This window comes from Centropristis striata, chromosome 6 (genome assembly GCF_030273125.1).
Source record: "Centropristis striata isolate RG_2023a ecotype Rhode Island chromosome 6, C.striata_1.0, whole genome shotgun sequence".
In the NCBI taxonomy this organism is placed as follows: domain Eukaryota; kingdom Metazoa; phylum Chordata; class Actinopteri; order Perciformes; family Serranidae; genus Centropristis; species Centropristis striata.
The window spans coordinates 34,359,605-34,382,318 of NC_081522.1; the positions used below are offsets into that span (position 1 = coordinate 34,359,605).

At 38.6% G+C, this 22,714-nt stretch overlaps 1 protein-coding gene across 1 annotated transcript; it reads left to right on the plus strand.

The window, feature by feature from the left end:
* The first annotated feature begins 3,875 nt into the window (after positions 1–3,875).
* On the plus strand, positions 3,876–21,023 carry cdhr5b (cadherin-related family member 5b). Its single transcript, XM_059335791.1, has 16 exons — positions 3,876–3,963; positions 7,971–8,149; positions 8,235–8,288; positions 8,396–8,416; positions 8,914–9,003; positions 9,412–9,498; positions 10,777–10,878; positions 11,026–11,184; positions 12,890–12,980; positions 13,104–13,201; positions 14,254–14,457; positions 15,600–15,707; positions 15,792–15,858; positions 18,746–19,072; positions 19,688–19,857; positions 20,508–21,023. The coding sequence occupies exons 1-16, from the start codon at positions 3,876–3,878 to the stop codon at positions 21,021–21,023; spliced, it is 2,361 nt and encodes a 786-aa protein (XP_059191774.1).
* Positions 21,024–22,714: the final 1,691 nt, after the last annotated feature.

The following is a 22,714-nucleotide window of genomic DNA, read 5'->3' on the forward strand; positions in this document are numbered from 1 at the left end:
TTATGAAGTAATTCACGTGTTAAGTGTGTTTCTGTGCAGCAGCTCACATTTATTGTGTTTATTATAGAGGTTAATTAGGGTCATCGATGTTGTTGAAAGTAGCAAATTATTCTGATGCATTAATATTTTAATTGAGATGAAAAGTTTGTTCTGATATTTAAAAAAAAGTTGTGGTGCTCTGAGTCAAATCAAGGTATTATATGACTCTGATGTGCCAATTGATGCTTGGATGTTTAATCTGTGACTTGAAGATAAACTTTGAAATATTTTCCTGTTTAATAAACCAACAGTAAAGGTTTTACCTTGGAATAAACACTCCACATCCTGAGGTGAAATGTCAAGCTGCCCTAAATGTGAATATTATATTAAAAGCTGTAATTAAAGCTAATGTTAAAGCTTTAACTAGTACTATTAATAATTGTTTTATTATGGAGTGCATATTAATGTTACCAAAACTCATGGATATATAAGAAACCAAAAATGTACTGCTTTACAACAAGATTACAATGCAAAATTTAGTCTCTTTTACCAAGAATAACAAATAAAATCTGCCACATGAAAGTTTGTTTCTAATCATCTGAAAAAGGATTAAATATCAAGAAACAAGACTGTACGCTATAACGGTAAATAACATTAAAATCTCTTTATATGCAGACGATGACTGAATATTTTTTACAGATTTTTAACCCGCAACACTTCAGATCTCTGTGATATGTTTAAAATGTTATATCAGATTACCAAATAAGATTCAGCATAACTTGACTGTAACCTTGACTGCAACACTGAGTTCCAGACTGAAGCTGTTATAAACCTGAAAATTGTAGAATTTTACATACCTATGAAGATCGTTCATCAAGATATACATTATAAATAAAAATATTAGGATGTAATTGGAATAAATCATCAGTAAAAAGTAAAAGACCCTCCATTTGAACCAAAACAATGTGCAATATTACATGATTTAGCGAAACTACAGTGTGAGATATCTTATTAAAACATATTAGCAGTTTGATTGATATTCCTCAGACTGCACCCAAAAAAAACATGATTTAGAAAAATTAATCAAAACGTCTGTATCTGTTTTTACATACATGTGATGATGGAACAGCAATGATTGTACACATATGTTGTTATTCAGTTTCAGCGTTAGTGTCAATAAAATCTACAAAATTTGTTTAATTATTATGCCCAATTATCACTGCATCATACCTAAATTTATATCTATTGTATGTGCTATATTGAAATTAATCTCCACTTAATTTAGTATACTCTTGAAAGCAAAAACACAAATAATATATATCATTTTTTTAATATAATTGCAAATTAATTTAGGCAGTAAGGGGTAAAAACCCTCTTGGATCAGCTGGAAAAGTCATCGTCACAGCTGGAAACAGCTGTTTTTCTCCCTTTTTCAGATATGTGTTGTTGTTTTTTTAAGTATATGTCAGGGTTTTCAGAAATTCTTAGTTATATTCATTTCATTTTGTTTTCTTGTCAAATCATTCAGACTGCCAGCCAAAATCCGATTTTTAGCCCATCCAGATTGGAACTGGATGGCTCTTTTGAAGTCTGAACAGTCACAAATCACATGAAATCCGATTTTTGCGAACCGGATCGAAACCACCTTCGGGAGGTAGTTTCAGATTTGGACAGAGTCTGAACCGCTCCAAACACTCAGATCGGTTTTGACTGTCCGTGACGTCACTCTACGCGGCACGCGTGGCGCCGGCAGCGCCGTGACGACGTCAGACGATCTGACGCCGTTACTATGGCAACCTGTCAGATCAGTCAATAATGTGGCCCAGTCTGAACAGAGCCATATCCGATTTGGACACTTGCTAAAAATAGTGTGGACAGTCAGCCCTAAAAATCGGATTTAAGTAGGAATCTGATTTGAATCAGATTCGCCTGCTGTCTGAACGCAGCCCAACTCCCCTGTCATTTCAGATCCTGCCACTCCCACCTGCAGTTAATCAGTTCATTCCCTTCACCTGGTTTCCCTGCTCATCTCATCACCTGCAGGCCATTCCCTCATTAGTTCCTCTGTATTTATACTGGTCCACTTCCACTTGTTCTCTGCCAGATGGTCTTGTGTTTTCACCAAGCCTTCCAGCGTACCCTAGTCTGTTTTTTTTTTGCCTGATCTACCTGTTCTGAACTAGCCTGCCCCTTGTCGGATTTGTTTGCCTGTTTGGACTGATCTCCCGGTTTTGACCTTTTGTTTGAACATTGAAATAAACTGAGTTTCCTGTTGATCTACTGTTCTCTGTGTCGTGCTTTTGGGTTCTACTCTGCCAGTACTGGTGAACGTTACAGTATAATACGCTAACTTACATTTTTTAGGGTTCTGTTGATATGAACGTTAAGTTTTCACCATGATGATGATGATAAAGATTTGTGCGTGAAACTAGTGATGGGTAGATGAAGCCTCATGAAGCCTTGAACCTTTCCAGCCAACTGGTTCGAGAAAAGGTTCATATCTTGAGGCTTCATGTGCTCACAAACCCCCTGCTGGTCCAAATCGTCATTGACCTTTGAGCTGTTTGTGAGGCCTCTTGGTGCATGGGAATAATCACTGCCAACAGAAATAAAAACACCTTAATTTGATTTTGTGTGGTTCATTTATTTATCTGTTGTTTTGATTAATATGTGGGTAATGCTAATAGCAGTGTATTAGTCATTATTAATAATATATAGTAATCATTATTATTTACTTTACCAGCATCATTTCAGTCAATGATAAAATAAATCCAATAGGACATGAGATGTTTGTTAAAAGTGTTACAGTGTTTTCAAAGCATGGGGCAGAGATGGGACATCAATTGTGCTTGTGACTTTATTGATTGCAGTTTAAAAACAGCAATTTCTCCACTGTGCTTGGACTCAGTCTGTTTCTTTTTTTTGGAGACAACCTCTCCAGCTTTCGAAAAAATTTGTTCGCATGGGACTGAGGAGGCAGGGGTGCACAAGTCGAACCATTTCCTGAACCACCGAGGCTTCGAACGTCATCAATGACGTCACTCGCCCTAAACAACACAAGCGTCGATACGCGCTCCACCAAAGACTTCCGGGATTTCTCGACACACGCTCCGAAGCATCGGCACGATCCAACCCATCACTACGTGAAACACCACGAACAACAAACCAATAACGCAATATGGAAAATAATAAAATAATGCCATAATTCCAGGTTCTCTCGCTCTCTGTTGCTCTGTTGCTCTCTCACTTTCTTCTACTTTACTATGTCAGGCACATTTGGATGGTAATAATTACACAATTGTACTTGAGTAACATTATGAATGCAAGAGGAGTATTTTCACACTGTGGTATTAGTATTTAGGATCTAAATACAGTCAGTGCAACCACACTTAATGGTTTGAATGCAACAGGTTTACATTCTGGATATTTTAAAGCAACAGAGTTGTTTTGATATGTAAAACCCACAGAAATCTGACCCTCCATATTTAATATATTCATGATGTTCATGGTTTCTGCTCTGTATTTATGTGTTGTTTTTTTTCACCATCACTGTCGTCAACCATAAATGCCAACGAGGACACATGAACTCTTGATAAAGGGACAGTGGGGACGAGGATCATAGAGGACAAACGTTAATGAAGACATGAGCTTATAGAAAAGTTAATTAAGGCTCATTAATGATTTTGTATTTCTGTGTATGTGTAAACATTTAACCATGATGCCTCGTGTCCCGACAAATAAAAGACAATTTGTCACAATTAAGATTTTATATGACTTCCCAGCAAACAGACGTGCGTGTTATGTGTTTATGACGGGGAAAAGTCCACCGCGGCCATAAAGCCGAGAATGAGAACACAAGACAGACGAGGATCAGTTCAGACGGGACGGACGGAGACATGGACGGGATTCATCCACACTTCACCGTGAGGACGTCCTTCAGCTTTCTACTTCTGATTCTGCTGCAGACGACCACTGATGCCCAAAGTGAGTGCTGAAATATGCTGGTTCACTTGTTTATCTATGGCAGTTGGGGTCACATGTTAAAAATGGTACAGACAGACTGGTGGCCTGTTCCACCAAGGGAGTTTACTACAAACACCAGTCTTACTTTGCTTATTTTTAATTGATTTGGTTCCATAAAGCAAATTCAGCACAGTTTAACCTCAGTTACTTTGGCAACTTAAGCTGGAAAACTAGTTAATCCTCTTAATATTCACTGAGGCTGTAGAGGGCTCAATTTTAGGAATACTGGAGGTATATATCTGGGTATGATATGAAACTAGAAGATCTGAGGAATCTATAGGTACCATGTGTGTCATGATATCGTATCAGGAAGTTGTCCAAATAATGCTGCAAAGTTAGGCTATTTTTATGTTTTATTGTGAGTTTCAGAGCGGTCATGTGACCTCTGATGTCATGCTTTCTCAATAAAAATAGACTCTCTGGGTTCCCACCATAGACTGTATAAATATCTCAAATTAATCCTCAGGTTCACAGCTTTCAGATGATGTGCACCACTTCTATGTGAAATGTATTGTTGACCTGCTATCTCCCCTTAAACATCCACTGCCCAAAACCACCAATTCTCAACAAAAAAAAGGACCTGGAATGGTAAGAGGTTAAATTTACTTTATCGAACCGAAAAAGCTGCAGAAATTGGTAAAACCTGGCCTGTTCTTTGAACTGGCTTTATGGCGCCGGCCCCATTTTAATGACTCACAATTAGATAAATAATATACAAGAGGAACAAAACCAGAGGAAGAGCTCAGGTGGAAGGAACAGTAAGAAGTTTGACATTAAACATTGCAGTGGGAAGTTTGTGTGCGGAGGCAAGGAATCTGTGTGTGTGTGTGTGTGTGTGTGTGTGTGTGTGTGTGTGTGTGTGTGTGCGTGTGTGCGTGTGTGTGTGTGTGTGTGTGTTTTCTTGTGTTTTTACAGTCTTTACTGCTATTTTATACACTTTTGTACAGCACTTTGGTCAACATCAGTTGTTTTTAAACGTGCTTTAGAAATAAATTTGACTTGGCTTGTCCTTCAAATATCACAAGCATTATTAATCAGGTCTACATTACGCTTTCGTAATTGTGGTGTGGTGCCACTTTTGCCAGACGGTGGCCCTAAAGAAACAGTGTGTTCTTTTCTCTGTAACTTTTGAACCATTAGTCTCAAGAGCAAAATTCTTCACCACTATCCTTTTTTCCACCTAAAAGATTGGAAAGATTGTCACCAAATTTGGTCCAAGACATCTCAGGACCAAGCCGGAAAAAGCCAGTTTTGCTTTTGCTGGCCCTCAAAGTTTTCTGAAATGCTGTCAGCAGGGATATTTAAACTATTTTTTAATATCTCCTTTTTTGCTGTATGCAATTGTAACTGAGGAAGGAACAAAGGAAGGAATCTCTGTCTGTGTGTCTGTGTTTGTATGACTGTTCATCCAACCATTTCCCACTTAGCGGGTGTCAAGTCAAGTCAATTTTATTTATATAGCCCAAAATAACAAATCACAGATTTGCCTCAAAGAGCTTTACAGACTGTACATGGTTACGACTCTGTCCTTTGACCCTCACATCGGCCAGGAAAAAACTCCTCCAAAAACCCTTTTAACAGGGGAGAAAGAAGAAGAAACCTCAGGGAGAGACAGAGGAGGGAGGAGGTGTATTGTTAAGTGCCCAGTGTGGAGCATTCCTTATGGCCAAAGGTGCCTTCAACCTTTATCTGAAGTGAGAGAAACTTTACAAACACTGTCAGCGCGTGCTTATGACATATGCTTGCAGGTGAGCTGCATGTTTGTCCTCATCATTAAGTCCAAGTCCATGATCAAGATTCAAGATTCATGATTCTTTATTGGCATTATACAATGTACAACAAAATTCCTTTTGGTATTTATCGGTGAGGTATAAAAACAGACTTAAACATACAAACAGACAATAAATAAGACCAACAGACAGAGAATTCAGTTAAAACAAGATATGGAAAAATCAATCAAGAGTTTTTATCTGGTCATGAACTTGATAGTATGCATTTTTGTTGTGGTTTAAGGAATATGGAGCGTATATATATGGAGCGAATATATAAGCGTTGGATTCAGTTCTGGCAGCTTCAGAATTAATGAAAAGTTTACAGAGACTAAAACTTCTTATATACTCTTCGTAGCACGGTTACAGTTATTCTGGTACATTCCTGAACATTGTGCTTACATGGTAAAGTTGTCAACACAGATGTAATATATATATATATATATATATATATATATATATATATATATATGGTCAGCATGTCATAGCTGAATGAAGTGGTCAAGGGCAATACAAGTCTTGTTCCTCAAATAAGCACTTACTGACTTACCTACTGGGTTCTTGATAATGTGTAAGGGGGTTCTCCAGGTACTTTTTAATACCCAGGCAATACCTTCAAGTGGCTGTTCAGGCTCTTAAAAAATGTCTCGGGGCAGGAATAGGTTGTAAAGGTTCTTGAAGAGGTTCTAAAGATGTTTGAGGAGCCTTCTTGGAAAAACAATGTACAGGCGCATGAATAGGTTCTGCAAGTTCTAAATGTTGTAAATAATATTTGAAATGTTGATGAGGTTCTTGATAAAGTTGACAAAGTGGCACAGCTTCTTGAGAAACCTGTACTGGTGCTTGAGGAGCTTATATGGGTTCTCAAGGATGTTGTAAATGGCTTTTAGGCATGGTTCTTCAAAGGGTTTTACAAGCTCCTGAAGAGGTTCCTAATAATGTGTGAGGGGGTTCTCCAGGTACTACTTAACACCCGGGCAATACCTTCAAGTGGCTGTTCAGGCTCTTAAAAAAATGTCTCGGGGAATGAATAGGTTGTAAAGGTACTTGAAGAGGTTCTACAGATGTGTGAGGAGCCTGTACGTCTTCTTGGAAAAACAAGGTGCTTGAATGGGTTCTCCAAGTTCTGAACGTTGAAGATAGTATTTGAAATGTTGTAGAGGTTCTTGAGAAAGTTGTACAATATCTTGAGGAGGTTCTTCGTATACTTGAAGAGGTTGTTCGGGTTCTAAACGGAGGGTTAAGGTTTCTGTTGTTCCACCTGTTAAACCAAGTGATACAGACAATAAATCCAGATCATGTGTTACCTTTTCACTACTTCAGGTTCCCCATGCAGCTATGCAGATACGTACTTACACTGAACTTATGAATACATGCTGTGCCGAATTACTTAGAAATGCATCCTAACAGAACTCCAGGTACTTTTCTTGGATGCGTCTTAGGATTTTCGATGATAGCTCAGTGTAGTCCTCGCTTCTTGCCTGCTTCAGCTCTGGTTGGTTGACATAAAATCCATCACTTTCAGTACAGCAGTGCAGGAAGACCTTGTAAAGCCTCTTCGAAAAACAATTTACAGGTGCTTGAATCGGTTCTAGTTCAGGATGTTGTAAATAGTATTTGGAGAGGTTCTTGAGGAAGTTGTACCTCAAGTTGTATCTTGAGATGCTACAAAGCGGTGCTTGCAGAGGTGATAATGGGTGTTTAAGCAGGTTCTCCAAGGGCCTGACAAAGTTTCTTGCACAGGTGCTTGAGGAGCTAGTTTGGGTTCTTAAGGACGTTGTTTTAGGAGTGGTTCTTGAGATGATTGTACAAGCTGTTGATAATGTTAAATGGCTGTGTGACGGGGTTCTCTAGGTACTTTTTATAGGTAACGTTTTACAGGTTATTAGGGGGGGCTGTTCAGGTTCTGGAAAAGAAAAAAGTCCAACGGCATAAGAAGGTTATAAAGGTTCTTGCAGGAAAGGCGCCACAACACAGATATACTTAATCAAAATAGGGGCTTTCAGTAGCGGTATAGGGTATAATCAGCATTGTGTGCTGAAAGTCTCACACTCCAGCTTGAAGTATATTTGTTGATATTTTAGTATATGCTAGGTCTGGGCCTCTAAACGTGTACAACTGTCAGCACTCTGATCTTTGTAGTGGACACACATGCAGATGAAACTGATATCTAATCAATTTCTTCTTCTCTCCCAACAGTCTGTTCTGGTCCTGTAAGTGTAAACTTTGAAGAAAACAATGTTGTGGGTGCAGTCGTGACGGAGATCACTGTCCAACCAGGTGTGACACTTGGTTTTAAGCCCCCCCTTGCAAACGCCAACAACCCATTCCGCTTCGAGGGAAACAGGCTGATAGCTGACAGGATATTGGACTTTGAGGTAACTTGGGTAATGACCAATGATTTCATTCACATCATCTAAGAAAATATCTGACTTTTAAGCATAAAATTTGTTTTTCTTGCAGACTTTATCCACCTATACAGTGGATATCATCTGCACTCACATCGATGGACGAAGGGTAACACTGTCTTCATTTACTAAACATGTTAAACTGAGATTAAAGACATTAAACTGTTTTTGTTTAAACTTTTTACATTTTTCACACTGTTGTGTATTCATTCCCAGAGACTGGGTCAGCACCCATACGTGGGTCGCAGGAGATTTTTTATGTTTTTTTGGTCACCAAAACTATATTTGAAGAATTTCTTCTGAAATGCAAAACAAACAAAACAAGCTTTCATATAAGTAAGGTGTAAGGAAAATCATATTGAATTAGTTTGGCATGAAGACAACCCACTATGGGTAATACATTTATGTTACATTACAGTTGTACAATATCTTGAGGAGGCTTTTGTATACTTGAGGAGGTTTTTGTATACTTGAGGAGGTTTTACAGGTTCTAAATGGAGCTTTGAGGTTTCTGTTGTTCCACCTGTTGAACCAAGTGATACAGACAATAACCTTAATAATATAATAAACTGCTTCAGGTTCCACATGCAGCTCAAAAATAAGAACTGTGTTTCTTTGTTTTATTTCATATTCTCAGTATTTTTTGTCACATATTTACAAATTGTTCTAAACAATAAAAAACAATCGGTAGCAAAATAAGTAGTATAAACAAGGCTTGTGTGTTTTGTCTCCAGCTGGACATCTTTGTTATTGTAATTGTGACCAACGTGAATGAACACCCTCCAGTCTTTGATATGGACCCAAACTTTCTCACAGTCCCTGAGGTAAGAGGCTGATAAATACCTAATATGTTTTACTTTTATGGATTTATTTTCCTTGAATATGTTATCATCCAAGTTTCTCAGAATTACAGTAAACAATATGGCCAAAAGTATGTGGACACTACGTCCATATGTTCCAATGTACATTTAGTCTGGAGCTGATATTATATAGACGTTCCTATTCCTGGCTGCCACTGTAAATTACTTTAATTTCTTAAGGACTTGCCTAAATAAATAAAGGTTTTAAAAAGCAGCACATTAATGTCCATACTTTTGGAATATCATATTCAGCACATACTTTTGGCCATGTAGATTATAATGGTGTATTGAGAGTTGTTCAGTGATTAATACTTTACATTGAAATGTTTCATGTTTATATTATGTTCTTCACATTAACTCTTCTTGTCCCAGAATTCTCCTATAAATACATATGTGGGCAACGTCACTGCCAGGGACCGCGATGGAGATCCAATCCAGTACAGACTGACACCTGACTCTGTAAGACTTCATGTTTGTTTTTTCTTTTATCTCCAACATTTACATCAATCCTCTTGTTGTTGTCTAGTGGTTAGCGCTCTTGCCAGGGCTGCCCCTGACCAAAATGGGGCCCTAAGCGAAAAAATTTCTTCTGTTACAAATATAATACTAATATGTATAGTATATTAGTAGTATCTACTATAATCCATTATAATGCAAACTACAACCACTAATACTGGCAGTATTACTACTTCTATACTAATATTATTTTTTTTTTTAACTATTGCTATTGCTATCTATTACTACTATTATTGTCATTATTATCATCATCCTTATTATAATATAGGCTACAACTACAATCCTAATAAAACAGACTGACATTTCAAAATGTAGCTACATTCAAATTTAGTTCCTTCTGTCAACAAAAGTTTCAAATACACTAATTTCTATCAATATTTATCTCTAATATCTCCTCCAAAGCTGCCTGTCATAGTCAACAGTCAACAATAGTCAACAGATGGCAACATTTTACATCCATTAAAATAACATTAGCCAAGTCCCTGTGTGGTGATAGCTAGTGTGGTGATAAAATAGATTATAAACTTTAGCCCAAATACGACCAACAACTGATAAATTTACCACTGCCTTTCAACAGAGGTGCATGCATATACAGACAAAGGTGTTAACAAGACATTTAATAAATGGTAAGGGCCACTGGAAAATGACTTTCATCTCCAGACCACAGTCCACATCTAGACTCTAGCTAAATGGACTGGAGGCTAGCATCTGAGCATGGTGCTTTAGTGCTTGTTTATGCCACAAAGTTTTAAATTTTTACTAGTGCTAGGCCGTTAACACGATTAACACCATTAACACCATTAAAATCGTTAACGGACATTAACAGCGTAAAAAGGTCTCTTCTCTCTCTTCTCCTGCCTCGCGCTGACAGCTGATCTAGTAGCGCGCCACACGGCTGTGCATATGCGCATCCTTTGTGCAAAAGGGAGCCCCTATTGGATCGCGGGGCCCTAAGCACTATGTGTGTGCTGCGTGTAGGCAGGGGCGGCGCTGGCTCTTGCCTCACAGCAAGAGGGTTGCTGGTTGGACTCCGGCCTGCGGCTCCTCGTGTCAGCGTGGGTTCTCTCCGGGTACTCCGGCTTCCTCCCACAGTCCAAAAACATGCACATAGGTTTAATTGGTGACTCTAAATTGTCTGTTTCTATGTGTCTGCCTGTGATAGTCTGGTGAATGAAGGAGGCATTTCTAATGAGATTTTATTGTGCTGTTTGACCTCTGCAGAGCGGCTTTACACTGAGGACGGATAACACCCCAGATCTCTTCACCACAATCATTTTCGACTATGATAAATTCAAAACTGTCGAACTAACGTTATACGCTCAGGTGAGTGCTGCTAACTAAGAATACTGAAATATCCCTTTAAACTAAATCAAAATTAGCCAGTTATAGACGAGTATCAGTCATGTGTATGTACTGTATATTTTACTGAAATAATCAGATCGTCTTTTCCTTTCTCTTTTTATTTTAAAGGACTCTACGTTCACTGCTAGCACCACCATCACAGTCACCATCCAAGACGTGGACAACAGACCGCCGTGGTTTAAGCCCTGCACTGAATACGAGATTGGGGGCACTTTGATCTGCCAGAACACAGGCTACACTGGCCGGGTCGTCTTAAACGAACAAGAGGTGAGGCACTTTATCTGGAAGATCCAGCGCTGATACTGGACCATCAACAAACGTAGATGGAGTGAAGTCATGTTGGGCTGCTTGAAACAAACTAGTTGGATAGTTTGTTACCTTCTGAGGTTTGACTGGAGCTCATTTAATTAATTAATCTTGTTGCGCCCTCTTCTTCTTTATTGATTTATTGCAGGAAGAGTGCACGCTTTGAAGCCAATTTTACTTACTTTTACTTAGTGGAATTGCAAGATAGACATAGCCTGGATAACGCCAGACTATATCACAAATGAGATCTAGTCTGGATACTACCAATTCATTTTCCGTAGAGGAGGTGTGGTTTACGATGGTCCAGAGTCGTTTATTGGGCGCTACGAATTTCTATCACAATCGTCTGTAGGTAGCTCTTAGCCAATCGTATCAGTTATACCAGATGATGTATGTAGAGCAACAGAAATTTATGTTTACATAGCCAGACTAGCCCATCTCTACTTTGAGACTAAAATGCTCAACATTCTGTTTCTGGGACGTTTTTCTGCAGCATGTTCTGACTCTGGCTGCTCTGTAGTTTCAGCTCACAGTCTACCGGGTGTGTTAGTGTGTGTGTGTGTCTGTGTGTCTGTGTGTCTGTGTGTGTCTGTGAGAGAGTGTTGCTTGCTGCTTTGCTTCTCCAGTCCTCGCTTTCTGCAAGATTATTTATTTTTACGCCTTATTCCCCCTCATGTCAATCAGCCACACACATCCACTGATTTTATGGGCAATAAACGAGCTGCTGCGGGTCTCTCGGCGGCTCCGCTGTCCCCCAGCTCGCTGCGAGTTCACCGGCGTTACAGCAGTGAGCGGTAGCGGGTCTAATTGGTAGATTAGGCTTTTGCCAAATCCTGTTGGAAGCAAGGCTAAAACATCCTTTTTGGTGGTGATAAAGGAGTGTAAAGTCAGACGTTGTTCAACTTTTAAAATAAACTTTGGCTCTAAACTATCTAGAACACTGTCTACAGCTAGATCCAAAGAGAGCTTCGCATCTGCTGCAGCCATGTTGGATCTGTAAGAAAACTACAAAACTACAAGCTTCCATCTGTCGAGTAGTACGCGTCATCGTCTTGCCGCCCCTCCCCGTTCTGTGATTGGATCCCTAAAACAGGGCTAAGAAACAGCCTTAGACACCAGACTGCCTTGCAGTTCGAAATAAATTCGAGCGCCCAAGGCAGTATGGGTATACTTTTCCCGTGGACTAACAAGTGAACTACTACTACCACTAATTCCATCGAGATTGTCGTATATATAAACAGTAGACACAATCTGTTTAGTTTGGCTACATCAAAATATTAACAAATGTATTAGACCACCTGTCGTAAAAACGAGAAAACATACATACATTTAGAAATCTTTCAAAAGCTTTTTTAAAACTAAAAATGTTATTATTTATTAATGTGAATTAATTTGACCTTTTCATAGCCATTTGATTTGAGCTGGAAATGAATCAAGCAGAACATTCAACCACTGAAACTCATTTTTCTGTTGAGGAATGCAAGTAAATAACTATCATTTGACATTTTAATCAAGAAATAATAATGTGCTTCACTATGTTTGCATTTTTTTTGGGTCAAACAGTAAATTTGAATGGATAACAACAATAATAAATATTGTGGCACAAGTGGAATCACCAAATACCTCCATCACACTTATGGACAGCTTTCACTTTCCTCCTCTGCAGCCCGGCGCGTTGGTTCTGAAACCAGGACCTCTGTACGCCATCGATGGAGACTTGGGGCTGAATGAGCCGGTGACCTACTCGATCCTCAGCGGTGAGTGGTCCAGATTAAATTAAACAGAAGTGGTTTCTTTTTTCAGTCTGACCCTAATGTTCACAGACATACGGTGAGTTGATGGTTGGCAGGTAGAAGCAGCTCAGTCTGTTTGTGTTTTAGGAAACGATGGCGAGATTTTTAATATCAACCCGGACACGGGAGAAATCACCATGCTGAAGCCGGCCCTTGTGTTGGGGAATATCACTCTGACAGTTCTGGTAAAGACAAAATATTCACTTGCGTTTATCCAATTATCCAACTTGTTTAAATTATTGTGTCATTGTTTTTTACAGTAAGATCTATGATATTGCAACAGGTTTATAAGTGAAATTTAAAAAAAAAAAGAAAAGAAAAGTGATAGCCTGGACCAGTGCTCCCCAAGACTTAAAAATGCAGATTCTGATGCTTTGTTTCAATTACTTTTTAAAATGTAAATATTTTATCCTGGTAACTTCAAACCTGATTACAAAATTGAAAATTAAAAAAAGTTGTATTTCTTTAATGGTCATTAGCTCTCATTGGCCCACACTAGCTACATTGTACAAATTAACACTGTGAATTTTTAAAATAATTGTTATATATATTTATAGTCTAATATAACTTTTTTATAGTCTAGAGAAATATATATCTAAATAATTTAATCATTTTTAAATCAATCACAGCTCCACCTGTCTGAGACAGGTTTTAAAAAAAATCTGTCAATTTATTCTCTCAACTAACTGATTAATCATTTGGTCCATAACATTATGTATTATGTATTTTTCATTCACAAAGTCCAAGTTGATGCTTTAAGTGTTAAGAAGGTCAAATCAGTAACTTTTTGGGCATTTAGACGTTAATTAAAATGTAATCATTTTCATTCACAATTTGTTTAAAAAATGACTGATTTGATCATTGAAAAAATCATAACTAAGATCAGGGCTTCTCTCATGTTGAATAGTTGCAGCCTTATTTTGTCGGCTTGACAAATTTATTGACCATCTAATAATTTCTACTCTATTAACAACTCAGTTCATAAATATTTTACATTGACTTTATTTTTGACTGCAAAAGGTACAAAAACTTAATTTCACTGGGATTTTTTCGACACAAAATTTCAAATCTAAAACAATTGTATCGCTTGTAAATGTAAAGAGATTTTTTTTTTAAAATGACAAAAAAATCTAATTGAATGGTTAAATCAACCAATAAATTTGTCATTTGGTTGAGTTGAACTCCTGACTCAAGTATTTCTAAAACTCTCGTGACACTGGTTGTTTTTCTCTCCCAGGCTGCTCAGAAGACAAACAGTCATCAGTTTGCCACCACCACCGTCACAATCGACGTTCAGGTGAAGAGTCTCCACGCTCCGCAGTTCCAGAGGCCTCAGTACGAAGCCGTCGTCACTGGAGTGGGCAGCATGGCGATGGACCCAAAGAACAAGGACGAGCCGCTGAAAATCCTCGCCACAGATGAAGACTTTGCTGGCGTTGGGGTAAAACACAGATTCACGACACTTCTAGTCAATTAAACTTTGCTTTCATTAACCTGTTTTACATATATACATATTGTCACACTGTTAAAATAATTGCCTAAGTCATTTTATTGTCAAAATTGTTTTGTTTTTTTGCCTAAATCATCTCATGACGCCGGCCATGGTAAAATCGCCTACATCCTCAGTTGATCAGATCATGTGATTTTACCCCTTTAAGATCATCACTTCTTTGACAATTTGCCACATTCATAGGCATCAGATGAGAACACAGCAAAGAAGAGCGAGAGGGAGATTGTTTAGTCATCAGTTGTGTATGTTAACTTTCTGTAGCCTTGCAGGTGACTACAAAAAAAATTCAGATTTTGTCACTTGTATGTTAGGCTAAAGACAGAATGCACTTTTTATGTATCATAAAACAAAACAATGAATGTTAATTATCACATTAGTGAAAGGAAATAACATGATTTTAGGGTTAAAATACACTAACGTGTCAAAGTAACACAATGTATGTTAAAAATTAACACTCACAGTGAAAATGAATAACACGATTTTAGTGTTGAAAATACACGTTAATGTGTCATAAAATAACACAATGTATGTTAAAAATTAACACTCAAAGTGAAAAGGAATAACACAATTTCGAGTTAAAAGTGCACCTATGTGGTGTCATAAAACAACACCAAGGGTGTCAAATATTTAACACTATTAAGGAGTTAAAATATTAACACTTTTCTATTAACTATTTGACTCTTCAAAATAAAGTCTTACCATATCTTGCTTTAGTCACAAAGGCATGTTCAAAAAATTGCCTAAGTCATTTATTTCTCTTAAGTTACACACAGTGTTATTACTATGCTAATAGCCATCCTTTGTTACATCCTTTTTGAGTGAAATTATCAATAAATCTCATATGTTACACTTTTGGTGAAGTTTTTTGTGTTTCCTGCAAAACTTGAAAAAATTAGTTAGGCGATTATTTTAACAGGGTGACGGTATATAATAAAGAGGTGGAGCTGAGACGTCTAAACATGGGGGCTTCTGTTTGAATACTCATTGTTTCAGTTTGATGACTGAGTAAGTCTTCCTGTCGTCTGGTGTGTCCTTGATGTGCAGCACTAACCTTCTCATCTCTGTCTAAACAGGGTATAAATCCTCACATCACTTACTCAGTGAATTCAAATGATTTCACCATCATTGACGGCTTTTTATTCATGACAAGAGATCTCCCAGAGGGCACATTAGCTCTGGAGGTGAGTCTTTGAAATCTCTTCAGTGACTGAATGATAGGTCTTTTTACAATTTTCTTAATCAAACGCTGAACTTTGTACTTCCAGCTGGAGGCAACGGACGAGTCTAACAAAGAATCAGCTACAGCTCAGCTCTCAGTGGAGGTGGCTACAGGTAGGGAAAAAAAACCTTCACAGAGGGTCGACTGAATGTTTAAAAGTAGTCAATAAAACCACTCTGGTTCTGCTTCATCTGTGTCTCGCTGCATGTCCTCTTCTGATGTCCTGCATGACCGTCAAATGCATGCAAACAGGCATGTCAAAAGATCAACACATCCCTTCAGTTTAATAGTTTTAGGTCCTCAACTGGTTCTGCCGGCTAACGTTAGCATGCTAGCTTGCCTGTATCAATCACGTTGCAGTTAAACAAATCAAATAAATGAATGAAACACATTTTAGTTGGTCTCTCTCAACGGCACCAAGTTGGTCTTGTTGGTCAGATAGCCCCGCCAGCAGCCCCTGACATAGCGGTTCATGGTTCAAGACCAGCAAAGAGTTTATACCGCTATGGAACCAATTTTCCCAGCTGGGAACCAGCCCAGGTCTAAAAGCCCTTATAGAGAAACCACGGGGGACCTTTAGTGCACTATGTTGGAAACAGTCAGTTGCATTTGGTGTTTTTTAATCTGCGTCCACTTTTGCACAGTCCTGTGGTTGGTCTGCTCTGATGTCACCCAAAAAGCGGCACCAGAGTTCGCCTGGATGTGGTCTTAGCCTTGTTTTCACAGTGTTTGATTGGCAGTGGTCTCATCGGTTTAAGGCAACACCTGAGTTTGTTTAAACCGCAACAGTTCAGGCTTTTTGGGCTCATTAAGGCTGAAAATAAAGGGAATTTTAGGGGCTTTGCAGTTGTGTAAAAAAGCAAATATATGTGATCCAAAGCTGGTTTGTTCCAGGTGGTGCATGAGCAGAACATCTTTAAATTTGTGCATGAGCATTTACAGACAGGATAATAAAATAGAAAAAAGTATGTGAGGACTATAGCGTTGCTGCATGAGCTGTAATTCCTTTATTGTGTGTCCCCATCATTTTATTTCATTTCCTTATTGTGGACTGCAATCATGTTCTTGTCAGTCTCTTTCATATTTAACGTCTTTTTTATTTTATTTTTTTTTTTTTTATACCTGCTACAACTTTAACTTCTGCTGAAGTAGCATGCTTCGTTTATTGCACGGGGGAAATGGCCCTGTTCTTTCTTCCCTGTCAGACAGTCCTTCCTCTTTCTATGCAAAGTTTGGTAAATGTGGCACGAGGCAGGAGCAGCCACCCAACAAAGCATTCAAGTTTGTGCAAAAAATGGATCAGGGTGCAAATCCACTGCATCCAGTCTAAAGCACGTTTACGGTTTGGGAGAACACAAGGACATGAGGCGAAACCATGAAAGAGGAACTTCAGTATTCTTTAACCTGGATCCTATCTTCCCATGTTTTTCTATCTAAGTCACGAATTGAGAAAACGTAATAAATTGTCAGTTTCAGATTGGTATTAAACGTGTCTGACAACATTATGGAAAGAACTTTACTTAACATTTCGTCCAATCCAGTCAATTTTTTTTTTTACATAATATCTCTTCCAACAACAAATCACCTCTTTCAAGATTTCAGAACGAGACTTCTCCATCTTTCCAGGATGCTGTACGACACAAAAAATAACAATCTGAGCCTGTCAGGGGCAAGAACAAACACTTTTAGTGGACATGCATTGAATTTTTTTTGTTTCACTGCTGCAGGTGATAGCGCTTTTACTCAATACCGGACCAATTTAAACACATGCTGTTCCCATTAGTCACTAATGCTGTGTTCAGACCAGACATGCAGCCTTGTGTCATTCATGCAGGTTTACTCTCCTAAACAATACCGCCATTACTCTTCGTCATTAACCATAGCAAAAAAGATCTACTATTGCTGTTTTATACCTGTTTTGGAAGTCCCAGATATGTCAGAAAAATTAAAAAACTGAATTATTAATATCCTTCAGAGTTGCTTACCGCTCAGTCTGGATGACTGCCGGTACAGTGCTGCTACAGCAGTATGAACCCAAAATAAACTGGTTTTGCTATCATTTAATAGAAATAATCTAGAGAAAAGTATGCCAAAATAACTACAGCATGATGCAGATGTGTAAAAAGTCTTAGTTCATGCTTTGTCAGATTTGTCCGCAAGACGACAAGCAAACAACTTTTAAAATGCTTGTTTTCTGAAGGGAGTCTGGATCGATTAGAGCTATGCTGTGCAGGAGATTCTCTACATTCATAAATCGTGTTTCCGTCAACAAATTTGTCTGCGCAGTTTGAAGATTTATATGAGAAAATGAATGGAAATATCAAAATTCAATAAAACTTTGGAAAATGCGTATAAAAGTTTTTACGCTCCTTTGAGGTTTTTTTTGTCTTTTTCAAGAAAATAGTTAATGCTCTAAACGGGATGGAAAGACTTTTTCCGATAAATTCAGACGTAGAGAACATTTAACTCACATGACTGATCAGCTGTTTCCGCTCTGACATAAAAGAACAATTATAAGATGCCCGATTAAATCCAATTCCTGAAGATTCTCTCCATTTTCTCTCGTCGGTGGTCACAGTTGTCAGATCAACAACCTGTTTTTGTTGTTGTTTTCTCTTCTTCTATAGTTTACTGACGGATTAGCCTTCAGCAACACATTACACTGCCATCTTCTGACCAAAGTACGTTAATGCAGCTTTGTTTATTTGCTCTAAACTGATGGAAACATCCCTAATTCTCATTTTCTTTCATGCAACATTTCAAGATTTTGCTTCAAAATTAGCTTAGACTTTAATGGAAACACAATACTGGGCCAAGGGAAAATTTAATCTCAAACATAGACACTAGACTCTATTCGAGTCTTTGCATTGACTTTTTTTATGTAATCGTTTTGCGCCTGGTGTAAACATGTTGTTAGGCATAGAAACATGGGAAAATAGGGTCCAGGTTGAAAAATGCCTAAGTTCCTCTTTTAAGCTTCAAAGTGTTCTCTCCTCCCAGGTATAACCACCACCGCATTGCCCACGAGCACTATGGCCACTACGGTCATAACGACCATAGGAGAATCCACCACCAACGGCAAGACCACGGTAGATACTGTGTCCACCACCATCCCCGGTTCAACCACTGACAGCAGCGTCTCAACCACCAACCCCAGTTCAACCACTGACAGTATCTTCTCCACCACTAACCTTGGTACGACCACTGAACGCATCATTTCCACCACTAACCCCGGTTTGACCAGTGAAGGCACCATTTCCACCACTAATCCCAGTCCAACGAGTGGAGACAGCGTCTCCACAGCCAGCACAGCTCCCCCTCGCACAGGTGTTCATATTTTTTCTTTTCATTTCCTTTAGTCATATCAAATATTTTCCCGTTGAGGGAAATTAAGCTACGGTTAGAGCATAACTTGCATGGTTATGAAAAAAATACAACACAAAGACAAGCCTGAAATATAAGAGTACACTTCTTGGTTCCTGTAGAAGAAGAGTTGTGTTCAAGAGCTGCCTACTTTGATTAGAAACAGGTGTTTTGTTGTTGATATTCAAAGCGACCAACCACAGAGTTCTGCTGTGTCGTGCAGTGACCGCAGTCACCGGGACCAGATTTAAACAGACCTACCGGAAACTCACCCTCCAGCTAAAAGCATAACTAGTAATAATGAATATTACATTACATTACATGTCATTTAGCTGAATACTACCTAAAAACAACAAAAACATTGTCTTTTTTTTTTGTTAGTTTGGAAAACATCTGCTGACAAAAAGTAATATCTTACCTTTGTGATTTGAGACATAATGATAATAAGTTTCATAGTATGCTATGCCATAAAAAAGACAATAGGATCTTACACATCCAAACAAATATGACCCTCAAACTGGTTCCAAGTTTGCTGCTGCTGTTGTTGACAGCTGTATTTAGTGACCTTTGTCTCTGCAGTGATTGTACCGTCAGGTGGTTATGGGCCGGTGGACATGGCGGCGCTTGGTGCAACGCTAGGCGTCCTGGTGCTCATCTGTCTGGTGGTCATTGTGGTGCTCGCTGTTCACATTCAGAAGGGGAAATCCGCCTGGAAAAAGATCTACGAAGCAAGCATGTTCCAAAGCTCTGTGAGTTCATATTTATTGTTAAAGTACGGACAGGAAGTTTTGAAAGAGTACCTTCCTATCTATCATTTGAGAGAAATAAACAAGACAAAAGTATGCTGAAATAACTACAGCATGATGTCAATGTGTAAAAAGTTTTAATTCATGCTTTGTCAGGTCTGTCGGCAAGACGACAAGCAAACTTTAAAATGCTTGTTTTCTGAAGGGAGTCTGGATCAATCAGAGCTATGCTGAGCAGGAGATTCTTAAGTTGTGTTTCCATCAACAAATTTCTCTCCGCATTTTGAAGATTCACATGAGTAAGCTTGATGGAAACAAAACAAACCAAATTTTGAAAATGTGCGATACATTTTTTTTTTTTTTACGCTAGCTCAAGATGTTTTTTTGTCTTGTTTGGAAAAATACGGGAATTGGAAATTGGAAATGATTTTCTGATAAGTTCAGACATAGTGAACATTTAACTCTCATGGCCTATTAGCTGTTTCCCTTCTGACATGAAAGAACAATTATAAGTTGCTCAATTGAATCCAATTCCAGAAGACTTCTCTCCATTTTCTCTCGTGGGTGGCCACCAAACAGAAGCTTTCAATGGTCACCAGCAGCTCTTTAAACTCTAAATCTTGATTTTAACTTGATGTGTTGTTCCTCCACAGCTGGGTCAAGGATCAGGCGGAAAGGAGGGCATCCAGTACACCAATCAGGCCTTCCAGAACGATGAAGATGGAGACAGCTTCGGCGGTCCAATGGGCGGAAGCCTAACGGCTGGAGTGGCGAGGGACATATCGCTCAATGAGGCCATTGTGAAGTCTACGGTGCCGCTGCACGCCCTCCTGCGTGACGACACCAGCCAGACGAGCTCGGACAAGGCCGACAACGAGAAAGAGGTGAAACCCATCCTGACGAAGGAGAGGCGCATGGACGAGGGGTACAAGTCGGTCTGGTTCAAGGAGGACATTGACCCCAACGCCAAGGAGGAGGTGGTCATTATCCCAGACAGCAGAGAGGACGACAGCGAGGAGGAAGACGAGGACGACGAAGAGGACAACCGCCAGATGAAAACCCCAAAAGTCGCCTTTAATGATGCAGACCTGGACAGTGGACTCGGGGTGAAGATGGAGGATCCGGCAGAGGACTCGGAGAGTGACGAAGTGTTGACCGTTGATCTGTGAGAGAGACGCCAAAGGGGAAAGATGGAGGAGTAAATGGCGGGAACCACCCATCATAAAAACTTATGATTTATCAGCAGTCAGTCTTATCAGTCAGAGGACCAGTGACACACAATGAGGATTAAATGCACACCTTAAGGAAAGAATTTAAGAAATTATTAATCTTAATTTAGTTCATATGCTTTGCACTGTGTGTTAAGGTTTAGAGTTTGAGTTAATTCAACCTTTAGAAGCTTTTATTTCCTTATGTAAATACTTTATGTGTCATAAATAATGTAGTGCAACCATGGATGTATTATAGGAACTGGATACTGGTCCCAAAGACTGCGCCTTTTCAGTGGTCATTGCTCATCCAATATATTCGCCAAATGTTCTGGTGTCTGGGTTTACTTCCGTTTACTTTAATGAGCAGAAGTTTTTCTCTCACTGGCCCTGCCTACGAGTTCCCGTTCGGCCTGCAGACTTTAAGTCCTATAAATGATATCACCAACTTTTAAAGCCCTTCTTGGCTCGAGGAATGACTTTAAGATATAAAACCTTCATGCATCAAAAATTTGCAATAGAGAGAGTCACAGTTGACCCCGTTTGAAGCTTGAGACATGGAATTGTGACTTGGGCTTGAGTCGACTCAAGACATTGTTTTGAAGACTTCCAACTTGACTTGACAGAAAGTAAATGACTTGAGACTTGAAGTTAAGGACTTGTGACTTGACTTTTAAGACATGATTTTATGTTTCAGGTAAAATGTAAAAAAGTTTAGAATTGTTAATGTTGACATTACAAGTGTGTGTAATGTTACCCGTTATAACATCAAACTTTGTTCGTCGTTTTAAGACATTTTGAGTTAACCTGATATGATTGATACACAAATCAACCTAATTGATTTGATCAAATGTAGGTATTGTAACGTTAAGTTTCTGCAAATCACAGATACAATCTCTACGTTAAAATACATTTCAATGTTGATTGTATTTTAAAATGAATTTAATGCTGCATTAAGTTTAAGTAATCTGCATTAATCTGATTACCAAAAGTGCATTAAGTAATCATCAGTTGAAGCTATGTTTTATGTTGTGACTTGCCTTAACTAAGGACTCAAGAAAAAAAAAAAGACTTTGGACTTGGACTAAATGACTTGTCACTTTTCTTGTTCAAGTTTCCCTATGAATGGTTTTACAGTCTCTTTTATTATGACGGTCCATGAGGAAAGTAAATTTTTGGCTGCCCTTTTTTTATTTATGTTGCAATACCACAAGTGGTCACTGGGGTATCAACCGTATCCTGTTCTATAATATAAACATGAGTGCAACTGATGAAAGATATTATGTTCATATATAGATTAAGTTTACGATCAGTGTAGTGGAAATATGTTTCTCTGGACCCCTAGTAGTCCCTGCTAGTATTGCAGTTATTATCCATAAAATATATTTTTTAACAAATGTACATTTATTGATTTGTGCTCACTAAAAACAGACATGTATTTTAAACTTAAGGTGTTTCAGCAGAGGTTCAGTGCATTTTAAAAGAGCAAACATATGCCATTTATATAAAAAGAAACATATTTTTACTTACCTGTGGTGCCATTGATCTGTCTAGATTGTTTTGGTGTGAGTTGCTGAGTGTTGGCGATCTCAGCTGTAGAAATGTCTACCCTCTCTCGAATATAATAGAAGTATACAGCACTTTGTTTGTGG